The sequence below is a fragment of the Hyperolius riggenbachi genome, chromosome 2 (assembly GCF_040937935.1).
Source record: "Hyperolius riggenbachi isolate aHypRig1 chromosome 2, aHypRig1.pri, whole genome shotgun sequence".
Classification (NCBI taxonomy): domain Eukaryota; kingdom Metazoa; phylum Chordata; class Amphibia; order Anura; family Hyperoliidae; genus Hyperolius; species Hyperolius riggenbachi.
The window spans coordinates 180,515,214-180,530,347 of NC_090647.1; the positions used below are offsets into that span (position 1 = coordinate 180,515,214).

The following is a 15,134-nucleotide window of genomic DNA, read 5'->3' on the forward strand; positions in this document are numbered from 1 at the left end:
GCACTTGATGATGTTGTCATCTGAAGTTGTGAATAATGATTACTTGTACCGAGAGTTATGACTTGCCTCTCTTGTCTAGGAAATTCATAGTATCACAACATCTCACTGATACCATCATTAGTGAGGAATGTCTTGAAGGAAATCCTTGTTCACATGTGAGATTAGGAAGCCACTTTTTGTTGCTCAAGTGATAAGTGTGTGAAATTGTGTGCTTAGTAAAGCAGTGCAAGCAATAATTGTAATACGCAAAGTGCATTATCCTATAGTAGACAACTTGCCTGGTGAGTAGACGATGTTTTTTATAAAACAGCAATTGCCGGCATCATGCCGTACTGACCCGCCGATCGCTCCGTTCTCACATCGCTGTAGCCCCCACTCTGCCGTCTCTCTGACGGCAGAACTTTCGGAGCCAGTCTGACCCTGTCATCAATGTGAGTCAATGTGATTGGTGATTGGCTCACAGTGATCATGGGGTCAGGAGCCAATGAAATCAGCATCTGACCGGCTCAGGGAGCTCTGCTATCATACTGCTGGCCGGCAGAGTGAGGGGGCTGCAGCAACGAGAGAGTGGCACGATCGGCAGGAGTGACGAGATCTCATGGCGGCGGTGAGGTGAAATCTACGTGCTGACAGGAATGACAGGTTTCAAACAAGCCATAGATTTCAATCAGTGCGGTCCAGAAACGGTTAAACTGTCAGAAAGCAAGAAAATATTTAAAACAATTTTGATAGTACTTTTTCACCTACTTCCATGTACTTTTTCAACTGTAAAGTGCTGAAAAGTTATTTTAAAAAGCAAATATAAAATCATTTCCTAGGGAAAACTCAGAAGAAAAAGTTCATAATCAATTCACTTTTTCACCTGAGATTTATACCTAGTGATATTTTCACACCTTTTCAATAAAATGCATTTTAAACCATGAGAAAGCATGAAAATACTCAGAATAATTTTAATAGTACTTTTTCACCTACTTTTTGGTACTTTTTCAAATACAAAATGCTGAAAAGTTAAAAAAGTTGAAAAATTATCAAAGTAGAAAACTTAGAAGAAAAGGTTAATTGCATATGGGCCAATGTGTCTTATTGACTCCCACATTGCACACATTCATTTTGCCTCTGATGTTGTTTTATTTCCACTTTACCACAAAAGAATAATGGGCAAGCACAAACCACCAAATATTTACTGAGTAACTACTCAAGAATGTGCAGAAAGGATCATATATTGTAGCAACAAAAACAAGAAAAAGAAGATCCCATAATGTACCGCACCACTCACAAGAGTTCAAATATAGAAATTGATGGGTCTTTATTTATACAAAAAAAATCCATGGTTAAAAACACTCAAAATCAAAGAGTAGTGCTGATACAAGTACATAAGCGTAGTAATATGTCAATGGCCTCAATTCACTAAGATCATGCTGGAGATAAGGCAAGGGAAAACTTGCCACCGCACAGTGAGAGTTATCTTATCTATTCATTCCTTAAGTACTCCTGATCAGAGCGAGTGCAGTGATTGGCTAGTATGGCAGAGCCTTGTCCTGCCCTCAAGACCATCGGCCCCCGCCTGATTGGCCAGCGGTAGTTTGAATGGATTACACAGTAGGAACAGCGAGTGCTGGTGTGATGGACGGCGTGGGGTCAGCGTGTTTGGCCGGTGCAGCGGCCATGATTGACTGCGTTCCCATGTAATTAGACAGCGGGCCGGGCATCTGATACTAATATATGAAGATAAGAGACGAAACAGATGCGTAAAGTGATACGGTGGACGTCGGGAGTTGGCGTCTCTGGCCACTGCAGCGGCCATGATTGACTGCGTCCCCATGTAGTTAGACGGCGGGCGGGCATCTGATACTAATATATGAAGATAAGAGACGAAGCAGATGTGTAAAGTGATGCGGTGGATGTCGGAAGTGGTAGATGCCGGAAGTTAGCGTGTCTGGCCACTGCAGCGTCCCTGATTGATAGCGTCCCAGGTTATTGACCAGCTAGTGCGGTGGATGCAGGGGGTCAGCTGCTGTGTATGTGTGGGCGCCTGGGGGTGGTCTCAATTGTTACATTCGGACCATAAGACGCAGATACTCCCCCCCCCCCCCCCCACACACACACTTTTGGGGAAGAAAAGGTGCGTCTTATGGTCCAAAAAATACGGTATACCTTTTTCCTCTTACCCCATATATTTAACATTTGTAACCCAAAAATCTGCACAAGAAGCTGAGTATACTGGGCCCAATTTAATTCACTTTTTCTCCTAAGTGTCCTCCTAGTTGATATGCTAACATTATAAATAAAATGCCCTTTAAGCCACCAGCAAGCAAGAAAATACTCAGAATAGTTTTGACAGTACTTTACTTTTTGGTACTTTTTCAAGTCCAAGGTGCAAAAGTTATTTCGCAACACATCTCGCAACACTGAGAAGCATACACAACATGGAGAAGAGCTTGGATCTCACGATCCAGACACTGGATGGAACCGTTGAAGATGAGGAGGGTGGAGTACAGCCGGAACAAGAAGCAGAGGCAGCCGCTAGTTGGGTCACAGTTAGAAGGGGTAGGGGAAAAAGTGGCAGGGAGGCTAGTCCCGAGTTGTCCCTCACTAATAAGTATGCTTGTTTGTGTAATATTGGGGAGGATGATTCAGGAGTAGCAATGCTGCAGCAGGATGTGCTCCTTAGCAACCAAGGGGCAGACTGCTGTAACGAGAAAGGGAATAGGAGTGCAGCTAAGGCTAGACAGGTACTGATGGTAGGGGATTCAATTATTAGGCGCACAGATAGGGTAATCTGTCGAAGAAACCGCGAATGCCGTACAGTCTGTTGCCTCCCGGGTGCTCGGGTTCGGCATGTAGCGGAAAGAATTGACAGATTACTGGGTGGGGCTGGGGAAGACCCGGCTGTCATGGTACACATTGGCACCAATGACAAAGTTAGTGGGAGATGGAAGGTCCTCAAAAAGGATTTTCAGGTACTTGGAGATAAACTTAAAGCAAGGACCTCCAAGGTGGTGTTTTCTGAAATACTGCCAGTGCCACGTGCTACATCTGAGAGACAGAGGGAGCTTAGGGAGTTAAATAAGTGGCTGAGAAATTGGTGTAGGAAGGAAGGGTTTGGGTTCCTGGAGAACTGGGCAGACTTTGCAGTCGGCTACAGGTTCTACAGCAGGGATGGGCTGCACCTTAATGGGGAGGGGGCAGCTGCATTGGGGGAGAAGATGGCTAAACGGTTGGAGGAGATTTTAAACTAGGATCTGGGGGGAGGCGGGAGGATAAAGTCTCAATACGTAGACAAGATGAGGTAAAAAGACAGTGGGAACCTATCATTATGGAGGGTGGAGAGGGGGGTGGGGACAGTGTAAAGATTAAGGAGGTTGGTAAAAATTCAAGTAGCCAATTTCATGTAAACAAAATTGGTAAATGTGGTGGTAAAAATATAAAGTGCATGGTAACCAATGCTCGGAGCCTTGCAAATAAAATAGACGAACTAGAGTTCATTCTGAATGACAAAGGCTATGACATTGTGGGAATAACCGAGACATGGATGGATGAAAGCCATGACTGGATAGCTAATTTAAAAGGATACAATGTGTTTAGGAGGGATAGAACAGGGAAAAAAGGTGGAGGGGTTTGTCTCTTTGTTAAGAATTCTCTTACAGCTGTCCTCAACGATGAGATGGAGGAAGATTGCGAAGATGTGGAGTCCGTTTGGGTAAATATTCATGGTGGAAATAAAAGTTGCCAATTGCTTATTGGGGTATGCTACAGGCCACCTCTTATTAATGAAGCTGCAGAACTGCGATTACTACAGCAGATTGAAAAAGCTGCAGGTAAAAATGAGGTCATAATTATGGGCGACTTCAACTTTCCAGACATTGACTGGAGTATTGAGGCTACCCATTCTGGTAAAAGCAGCAGATTTCTGGCAGCACTACAGGACAATTACTTGACTCAAATGGTAACTGAACCAACTAGGGGGCATGCGTTACTGGATCTGATCATTTCTAATAGACCAGATAATGTATCAAATGTGCAGGTTCAAGAACATTTGGGAAATAGTGATCACAACATGATAACGTTTGATCTGGTGACTGATAGGCCACGGGGCAGCGGGACCACTAAAACTATGAATTTTAGAAAAGCAAAGTTCACTCAAATTAGGCAGGCACTAAGTTTGGTGAACTGGGATAATGTACTACAAGGGGAAGACACTGAAGGGAAATGGCAAGCTTTTAAACTTATACTCAATCAATACTGTAGTATGTATATCCCATATGGAAACAAAATGTCTAGGAATAAAAAAAGGCCTCTATGGATGAATAGAAAGGTTAAAGATAAAATGAAGAGGAAAAAGAATGCCTATAAGGTCTTAAAACAGGAGGGGACCGAGGCTGCACTAAGCAATTATAAGGAGTGCAATAAAAATTGTAAAAAAGAAATTAGGCAGGCAAAGATTGAAGCTGAAAAACAAATCGCTAAGGATATCAAATCTAACCCAAAAAAGTTTTACATGTACATTAACTCTAAAAAAAGAAAGGTTGACTGTATAGGACTCCTAAAGGATGAGGATGGGAACTCAATGGTGGATGACCAAGGTAAGGCAGAGTTATTAAATGCTTTCTTTGCTTCTGTCTTCACAAAAGAAACAGCACTGTTGCAAACTACAGAGGCAGAAGAGTCTCAATCTTCTAACTGTAATATTAAATACTTAACGCAGGAAGAAGTGAAGGCAAGACTAAATAAATTAAAAATAGACAAGGCACCTGGCCCGGATGGCATGCATCCTCGGGTCCTAAGGGAATTAAGTTCAGTTATAGATAAACCCCTTTATCTTATCTTTTGTGACTCTCTTGCAACTGGCAGAGTCCCAGTAGATTGGCGTACAGCCCACGTTTTCCCATTATTTAAGAAGGGCAAAAAATCTGATCCAGGAAATTATAGACCTGTAAGTTTAACATCAGTTGTATGCAAACTATTTGAGGGGTTACTAAGAGATACTATACATGACTTCATAGTAGAAAATAATCTTATTTCTCAGCATCAACATGGGTTTACTAAAGACAGGTCCTGTTTGACTAACATGCTCAGCTTTTATGAGGTAGTGAATGCTAATATGGATATTGGGAATGCTGTAGATGTGATATACTTGGACTTTGCAAAGGCCTTCGACACTGTTCCCCACAAAAGTCTGGTGCAAAAGTTGAGGATGCAAGGACTGGGGAAGAGTCTGTGTTCATGGATAGGGAACTGGCTAATGGACAGAAAACAAAGAGTTGTGGTCAATGGATCATACTCAAAATGGGAGACTGTTAGCAGTGGGGTGCCACAGGGGTCTGTTCTGGGTCCAGTGCTCTTCAATTTATTTATTAATGACCTAGTAGATGCAGTAGTGAGCAATGTTGCTATTTTTGCAGATGATACAAAATTGTGCAGAATCATCAACTCTCAGGAAGATAGTGTCATATTGCAACAGGATCTGGATAGGATGGCTATATGGGCACATACATGGCAGATGAAATTCAATGTTGACAAATGTAAGGTCATGCATTTTGGACGTACTAATGGTCTAGCACCATACAAAATAAATGGGATACAGTTGAGGACATCAAACTTGGAGAAGGACTTAGGAGTACTCATTGACAACAAGTTAAATAATCGTACTCAATGCCAAGCAGCTGCAGCTAAAGCTAACAAAATTTTGGGATGCATTAAAAGGGAAATAAAAACTCGAGATGTTAGCATAATATTGCCCCTGTTTAACTCTCTAGTAAGGCCACATCTGGAATATGGAATTCAGTTCTGGGCACCACATTACAAAAAAGATATTGCAGTTTTAGAGCAGGTGCAGAGACGAGCAACAAAATTGATGCGTGGGATGGAAGGTCTCACTTATCGAGAAAGGTTAGATAAACTGGGTTTATTTAGTCTAGAGAAAAGACGCCTTAGAGGGGATCTAATTAACATGTATAAATACATCAGAGGGCAATATAATACCTTGGCGGATGAGCTTTTTGTCCCTAGGCCTTCTCAAAGGACTAGAGGACATGATCTGCGCATGGAGGAAAAACGTTTTAACCATTTATTTAGGAAAGGGTTCTTTACAGTAAGAGTGATTAAGATGTGGAATGCATTGCCACAGGAAGTCGTTATGGCAAACTCTATACCTGCATTTAAAGGGGGCTTAGATGCTTTCCTTGCGTTGAAAGACATCCATGGCTACAATTACTAGGTAATGCCTAATGGTGTTGATCCAGGGATTTTATCTGATTGCCATCTGGAGTCGGGAAGGAATTTTTCCCTTTAGGGGCTAATTGGACCATGCCTTGTAAGGGTTTTTTCGCCTTCCTCTGGATCAACAGGGATATGTGAGGGAGCAGGCTGGAGTTGTACTTTATACTGGTTGAACTCGATGGACGTATGTCTTTTTTCAACCAAAATAACTATGTAACTATTTTAAACAGAAAATGAGAAATAATCTCCTAACAGAAAAAGTGAATTGGAAACTTGCCCATTTTATTTAGTTTGCAATGGAACGTTACATATACATTTTTTTTTTTATCCTGTCACATGTCTCTTAGTCCAAGGGTTTTAAAAAGCTTATATATTAATAAAGGTTCGCTTTACATTTTTTTTTATAACTAAAATATGTTCCTTTTACCTGTACATTAATACGTGCTATTTTTCATCATTGTATACTTTCTGTCAGAACTGACATGGCTTTACCCCCCTACATTTCATAGTAAAACATTGACGGGTGTGCATTGCTTCTTGTCAGAGCACCTCTTACACATGTGCAGAGCACTTGTTAATGTCATAACATAGCCTGATTTTATCAGTAATGATGAAGCATGTAGATACTAATATACCCGTCTGAGCTATTTTAATCAAGCAATTCTGTCTATGTGTCCCCTTGGCAACGTCTCTGTAGAGTTTACAACTCGAAGCAGCACGCTGGCATCTGCTATGCAATCCACCGAAACAGCTGCTGTGCAGTTGAGATGTTTTAACATGCCACTGCACATGGCTAAGTTGTACAAATAGTTAATACTTCAGCACGTGCCGTTTGTCTTAAAGAAAAAATAAATAAATAAAACTGAGCTTTCAACTGGACTTTGGAAATGGAAAATGGACATCTAAATGTCTACTGAAAGGTTATTTTATTTAGAAGCTGTAAGTGTATTTTATTCTTAGCAATCATCATCTTCCTTTATTATATGGCAAAACATTTTGCGACTCTGTGCAATAAATTAGTTAGAAGTGTAAATTTTGAACACAAAAAAAAATAAACAAGCAGAAAAACGTGGCACAGGAGTGAAAGGGAACTCTTCCTCGTGAAGTTCGCAGCATAAGGGCTATTTTATACTGCGCACGATTTTACTGCGTTGCGCAAAATGCAAGGACATCAGAAGAATAATCAAAATCACGGGAACTCTTTTACACTAGTGCAATGCGATTATGATGCAATTTAGCTGTGGGCAGCACAGTAGCGTAGTGGTTAGCGTTCTCGCCTTGCAGCGTTCCCTGTTTCGAATCCCAGCCAGGTCAACATCTGCAAGGAGTTTGTATGTTCTACCCATCTGGTGTGTGTTTCCTCCGGGCACTCCGGTTTCCTCCCACATCCCAAAAACATACAAACAAGTAAGTTGGCCCTAGACTACGATACATACACTACACTATACATACACAGACATATGACTATGGTAGGGATTAGATTGTGAGCCTCTCTGAGGGTCAGTTAGTGACAAGAGAATATACTCCGTACAGCGCTGCATAATATGTCAGCGCTATATAAATACTTAAATAAATAATAAAAATAATTGCAAAAGTCCTGCATGCTGCATTTTTTCTGTGTTTTCTCCTAGCGCCAAGTAAAAATTACAGCAAAAACGTAGTGTAGAATTGTAACAATCACTTTGTGATTTGCAGTGTGAAAGAGCCCTAAGAGATGGGGGCAGACATGATAAAGGAGGGAGAAGTACCAGTTACTAGAGGTGATGGGAGTAAAGTCACGTACACATGCTAGATGGTTCTAAGCTGAGAAGGCTGGTCTAGGCCTGTTGTCATAGCATAAGAAGTGTGAGCCTGTGAGGGGAAGACCTGAGAGGATGACATTGTAGTAGTCTAGGAGACAGGGCCGGAGCTACCATAGGAAAAAATAGGCAATTGCCCCAGGGCCCCATAGCCTGTAGGGGCCCCCAAGGTGTCCCTCCCTATCTTAGCTGTTGCTTCCTAAGGACTCTGCAGAGTCTGTTAAGTTTGGAGGTGATTGGGGGAGGGTCAGCAGCCAGCTCAGGGGCCCAGGAAGGAAATTTGGATGCAACAAAGGGCCTCTAATGACGCTTTTTTGGGTGGGGGTATCTGTTGGGGGGCCACCCAGGCTAATTTTGCCCTAGGGCCCAATTGTTACTTGAACCGGCCCTGCTAGGAGATATTCGGTATTATGAAGTGGCAGAACCTGAATATATGCTTGATGTAAGAAATAAGGTGAATTGTATTGAAGGTAAGTGAATTTCCAAGTTAGGCAGGAAGAATAAGACTGATGGATGTCAGGGAGTGGAATGGAGGGAGTAGGGGGGAAGGCTGAATTAGGAAATGGGTTTATAAAGAGCCGTTTTAGCAAAAGGAGAAAAAACAAGGCCAAGGAAAATCATTGGGGAACCCAAGCAGAGTGAATGGGGCGCTATTGAACATAACCGTGAAGGACCATTCTGGTAAGTATTAGGAGAACCAATAGAGGGCAGTATCCCACATGCTGATTCACTTCAGGGTTTATGATAGCAGAGGATATCCAGCACTGCATGGATTAAATCAGAGAGGAGAAGCAGGGAAAAAGTCACCTTGTGATCGGACTCTAATGTGGTCATTTTTTTACTGCATCCATATTCAGTTATTACTATACCCAGCTTACTTACAAAACCAGATTCCTCAACTTCCTAAATGGCATGATGGTGCCAAGCTGCTATGCCTACAGAGTCTGCTGTTAGTTTCCCAGTTGGACTGTTTTAGTTTTGAAACAGGAATTTTAGCTGCATCATTTGACACAAAAAAAGTAACATTTAGACACTGACTATGCAGATATTGCGGGTATCTTTACAAATTGTGTGACTTTCTCACATACAGGAGGAAGGTACGGCCATGGAAAAGAGCTTTAGACTTTTGTATTCAGTAGATTCTGAATCGCACAGCTGCATTAAGACAGAACACCTGATCAGCTTACTTATTCTGGGTCCGAGAATCCCAAGTATTAGGTAGGGGATCAGTACACCAGCCAGACAAGTAGCATTTTTTAAAAGGGAATAAAGATGATAGCCTCCACATTCCTCTCACCACAAGTTTCCTTAAGCGGATCGTTCAAGTCCAGTCTTACCAGCTGAACGACAGACTGTACACACGCCCGATTTGACGTCCAAACGACCGGTCGTTCAAATGTCCAAACGACGGGTCGTTTGCGAAAATCCGACGTGTGTATGTACCTTAAAGGGACCCAAAATGAGAAGTACATGGAGGCTGCCATATTTATTTCCTATTAACCACTTGAGGACCGCGGTGTTAAACCCCCTAAAGACCAGACCATTTTTTACTAATTGGGCCACTGCTGCTTTAAGGCCTCACTGCAGGGCCGCACAACACAGCACACAAGTGATTCCCCCCCCCCTCCCCCTTTTCTCCCCACCAACAGAGCTCTCTATTGGTGGGGTCTGATCACTCCCCCAGTGTTTATTTATTTTTTTAATAAATATTTGTGTGGTTTTTTTAATAAATTTTACTTTTTTTCCCCCTGAAATTACTCCCTCCCCCCAGCCAGCCAATCACAGCGATCGGCTGTCATAGGCTTCAGCCTATGAGAGCCGATCGCTCTCCTGTGTCCCAGAGAGACAGCTGTGTCACATGGCTGTCCCCAAGTACAGCGCTGCCTTAGATCGCAGAGCTGTACTATGTTAAAAGATGGCAGTTTCGCCATATAATAATCTCCGAGCGGCAATCGCCGCTGGGAGACTGAAGGCAGAGCTCCGCCTTCCAAGCGGAGATGCGCACGCGATCTCCTGCTAGCCCAATTGACAGCCGTTCATGCAAATCGGCGTGGAGCGGTCCTGGGGCTGCCGTCACGTTCACGCCAAACGGCGGTCGGAAAGTAGTTAAACAATGCCAATTGACTGGCAGCCCTGCTGATCTATTTGGCTGCAGTAGTGCCTGAATCACACCAGAAATAAGCATGCAGCTAATCTTGTCAGAATAGACAAAAAATGTTTATGAAATGAAACCAGGATTCCCATGTGTTGTTCTGGGCAACTGCTCCACTTTTGCTCCCTTTTTCTTTGCACATCCTTATTAATCAGAGTTGCGGTTGTATTTTGTGTATAGATATAAATAATCTGTTTAGTTTGTGTGGTTGTTAATATTTATGAGAAGGAAGTTGCTGTTGTTGGCATTACCTTTCTGTATTATTTATTGTTCGCGTTGGCTGTCATGCATTTGTGGTAAGAAAAACCGAAGGGTGTCCAGAGTGCAGCTTGTGCTTGGAAGAAAAAACACTGTAGCTGAATAGTGAGTCCCGTTCTATTTCCGAACAGGAGGAATGCCAGCTGAATGGCACTTGGTGTATGCTGGTGGTCAGTGGTGGTAGTGTGGGATCTGCAATGTATACAGGAACCTCTAGGTCCTGGATTGTGTGTAATGTGGCAAGATCATTATTAAACCATTTGGAGTGCACATTCTTCTAGTGACTTTATGATAACGTGAAATATTTCAGAACGGGAGTTCTGGTTATTAAAACCTGGAGCCAGAGTGGAAGTATTGCTCGTAGTAGCCAGCTGAATTCATGCTTTCATTAAGTGGTTCCCAGCTTATATTATAATATTAATGATAAAGATGTCTTTATCTTTTTAACATCAACCCCATAGTGTTCCTATTCAAAACATGTCTGTGTTGGCAGCAGGGGGATTCTGACTCTATGCTATTCCCAGGCTTTCCTTGTGCTTGCCCTTCAGCTAAGCATTTGCAGTGGCAGTCAGTTGAGAACAATCAGGATCCTGGGAGAAAGGGAGAGGGGGCAGAGGAAAGTGAGCTAAATGAGCAAGGGGCACAGAGAGGGAACAGACCAGGGAGAAAATGCAGCATAGAGATGGTCAGTGAGAAGCTAATCATTCTGGCGAGATTGCAGATTTGGAACTGGGCCAATTAAATGCACTTCCTGCTGTATTTTGGTTGGCCCAATTGTAAAGCAAACCTGAAGCAAAAATAATCATATGAGATATTAATGAACTGTAGGTGTAGTACAGCTAAGAAATAGAACATTAGTAGCAAACAAAATAGTCTCATATTGTTTTCCCATACAGGAAAAGTTAAAAAAAAAAAACTTAACTTCTCTATGCAAAAGAGCTTCTCTGAGCTATTCCACCCACTGGGTTGTATACAGTCCTGTTTTCTGAGGCACTTAGGACCACTATCGCAAACAAAGTAGGCAGTTGAAATCTGACAGAACCGACAGGTTTTGGGCCAGTCCATCTCCTCACTGTGGATTCACAGGGTTTCCTTTATTTTCATCAGCATTTCCTGAACAACAGTTTAACTGCCAAAATAGTAAGATACCAGCCAGCCTCCCTACTCACTTGCACTCTATTTTATCAGTTACTTTGCAACTTTGACTTTGCAACCACTGTGGCTGAGGAAGAGTATTGTGTGATGTGTAATGGCAGTCCCCAGTCACACTAGACAAACAGGATCAAAGAAGTCTGGAGAAGAGTTATTATATTCTGAGAAACAACTCACAGTAGAACTACTGGTTTTGTCTTACAGGAACTGGCAGAAATGAAACAGGTTTTACTCGGTCTTCATAAGAAGCGTCAAGTGGAAGGTTCTAAAGTACATGAGAGAAAACTGGCGACTAAAGTCAAGTCTGGATCTCCAGTCCGTGATCCTCATCCTCGCCAAGAAGACAATGTCTATCTACCTCAGCCTACTTTGTTTGTAAGCGTTTCATCCTTGCATTTAATGCTGTTTGTAGTTAATGGTAAACTGACATTTGTTACAGGTGACAGTTTTTATAACGGTCATAAAATAGTAGATTGCTAATACTCCGTTTATCTCCAATTTTTATGGCCTTATTTGAAGTTTTAATTTCCACTGTGCCTGACATGTGCTTTATTTTTTTTTTCATGGCGACATTGATGTTTGTTATTTTCAATGTTACATGTCTGTTAACCCAAAGAGGTTGGATAGTATCCTGGTGGCGGAAAAACAGATTCACTGATGTGGAAATTGCTTGAGTAAGGATTTGCTGTGCATTGCGCTCCTCCTAGATCAACTTGACTTGTACAAACTGGAGGTCTCATACTAAAGAAAGATTGTTCACATTGCATTTGGGTGCAGAGATGGGAGTGGCGTTTTTTAATATGGATCCAATATCACTTGGGTTTGAAATTTTTCAAAGTTATAACTGATATACTCTATGTCTTTGAATAGTGTTGAAAATGACTAATCTGATAAGCAGGGAAATTAATGATCGGCATCAGTTATACAGTTTATTAGAGTGGGTATTAGTTTAAGGGTTACGTTAGCCATACACCTAGCAATTCTGATTCAGTCGACAATGCAATTGACTTTATTGGGCGATCGACTTTCGATTAACCATACTGAAGTCGATCGACTAGTGGCCTACACACTATAAGCCATATCCTATGCGGTTCACCTTCACCAATGGACCAATCTGACTGATGTTGTCTACATGCTCTGAATGTAAAAACGTGTCGATCAAATGACATGTAAACAGTAGCCGATTCCTGTGCGATCAACTGATATTTTGCATCCTGCTCGATCGACTAAGCTGGTTGCTTCGACATGATATCAGTTACTTTTCATCGATTGGGCAAACTGGAACGCACTCGATTCTTGCAATGCGATAAAATGAACGAATCAAATGGTCGATCGTACAGCCAAATTGTTAGATGTATGGCCACCTTTAGAGTTAGGAGACTGGTCATAGTTACATAGTTAGTTTGGATAAAAAAGACTTCCATTCTTCGAGTTCAACCAGAAAGTATGGTACAACACTAGCCTGAATCCACAAATATCCCAGTTGATCCAGAGGAAAGTTAAAAACATTATGGCTCATTCGCACTACTAAATGCATTAATATGCAGGAGTAAAAACTCATGAATCGGTCACTGAGTTTTTGTTAATTTCTAGGAGTTTATAGCAGTTCTACTGCATTGTCAAACCACTGTGAAGTAACATAGAGGTAAAGGAAACCACTGATTTAGCAGCACAGCTTAACTACTTCGGCCTGCTGGACGTACTAGCTACGCCCAGGAGGCCATGTGCGCATCCGCGCGCTCCCGCGGCCGATCGTGCACGTGCGCTCCCGGCCCGCGCATCGTTAGCCAGGCAATCAGTGAATCGGTCTATGGTGCCCGATCACTGATTCCTCTCCCCCGCAGAAAAAGCGACAGCTTCTCTCAGAAGCTTCGCTTTTTCTGGCTGTTGCGTCCCCATGCGTCTCTCTAAGCGTATGTTACCCTTAGTGTGACGTCATGTAAATAAACTCATGGCCGCCATGTCAACACACATTTACATTATAAAAATACTGTTTACATCCCACCCTCCCAAAAATACCCACATAAAATGTTCAATATAAAATAAAAAAAATTTACAATAAAAAAAAAATGTAAATATTTACCTAAGGGTCTAAAATTTTTAAATATCAATGTAAAGATGAAATATTTCCATATTTTTTTTATTTTAAACTTGTAAATAGCGATAGATGCAAAGCGGAAAAAATGCACCTTTATTTCCAAATATAATATTGTCTCCATACATTGTACTAGGGACATAATTTTAACGGTGTAATACCCGGGACATATCGGCAAATACAATACATGAGTTTTAATTAGGGAGGCATGTATTACCGGTATTTTAAAACTATAATGGCTGAAAACTGAGAAATAATGAATTTTTTCAGTTTTTTTCTTATTCTTCCTGGTAAAATGCATTTACAGTAAAGTGGCTCTTAGCAAAATGTACCACCCAAAGAAAGCCTAATTGGTGGCGGTAAAAACAAGATGTAGATCCGTTCATTGTGATAAGTAGTGATAAAGTTGTAGGCTAATGAATGGGAGGTGAACATTGCTCGGATGCATAAAGTGAAAACGACTGAAGGCTGAAGTGGTTAATGAATCAAGCCCTATGTGCAGTGCGTCAAAACTCACTGCAACTCATAGTGTGAATGAGCCCTTATAAAGGCTTGGACCAGATAGGCATAATGCTGTAATACTATATGTACCTATATCTACAATTGTCTACTTATTACAGCATATTATATTTTATTTGTGTTATTGCATGTGTTATTCATATTTATAATTGATGTACATTGATGTTAAAATACACATAACACTTTTTTTGATTATTGCTATATAACAGTTGAATTATAATGATATATTTGTTGTTTTTCAATACATTTACCACTTTTCTCTTCATTTTCGCAGACAAAAAGAGAAGCACCGGAGTGGTACAAACGAACAAAAAAGACCACATAGAAGATAACAATCTCTTGCACTATTACAATGTATGGGAATTTGTTTTGTTATTTAATGTACAATGTACAAATCATTTTTACGTTATTTTAAAAAATACTTTGACAGCGTGCAATAAAGCAAGTACCCATGTCACATTGATGGGTGATTGTACAAATTTGGAAGTAAGACTTTCCTGTACTATTTATTATTGTGCGTAATGTAAACAGGTATTCATACATTGGGTCGCTCACATTGCAATTCAGTGCAAATTTATGTCCATAGATTATTTCATATCATACGAAATAACTCACCACTGAAAACAAAACATAGAAGGGGACACTCCTCTAACTTGGACTAAGCACACCACATATGTCCTGTCCCTTTTGGCCCTTCGTCAAATGCACAATCGTCTACATCTGTATATTAGCATGGGTACTAAAGATCACGTAGTTAAACAATATTTGTTTTTGCTTTAAAGGGAACCTAGAGTGAGAGGGATATGGTCTTAGTCGAATCTGCCCATCATTGCTAAATGTATGGCTACCTTAATACTTTTAGGCCTCTTTTCCATGAACTGTTGAGCTGTGTGCTCAGCAAGCAGTTGCCAGGCAGCAGTGAGCAGTTACCAGGCAGCAG

General features: G+C 41.4%; 1 protein-coding gene across 3 annotated transcripts in view; it reads left to right on the top strand.

Annotated features, from left to right (window-relative positions):
* Nucleotides 1-14,680, top strand: part of PIBF1 (progesterone immunomodulatory binding factor 1) — a 212,868-nt gene extending 198,188 nt beyond the window's left edge. For all 3 annotated transcript variants that reach the window (XM_068267851.1, XM_068267849.1, XM_068267850.1), the window contains exons 17-18: nt 11,785-11,955; nt 14,469-14,680. In XM_068267851.1, the coding sequence (XP_068123952.1) occupies nt 11,785-11,955; nt 14,469-14,519 (222 nt within the window). In that variant the 3' untranslated portion in view covers nt 14,520-14,680. The remainder of the gene's footprint in view (nt 1-11,784; nt 11,956-14,468) is intronic.
* The last annotated feature ends 454 nt before the right edge of the window (nt 14,681-15,134 follow it).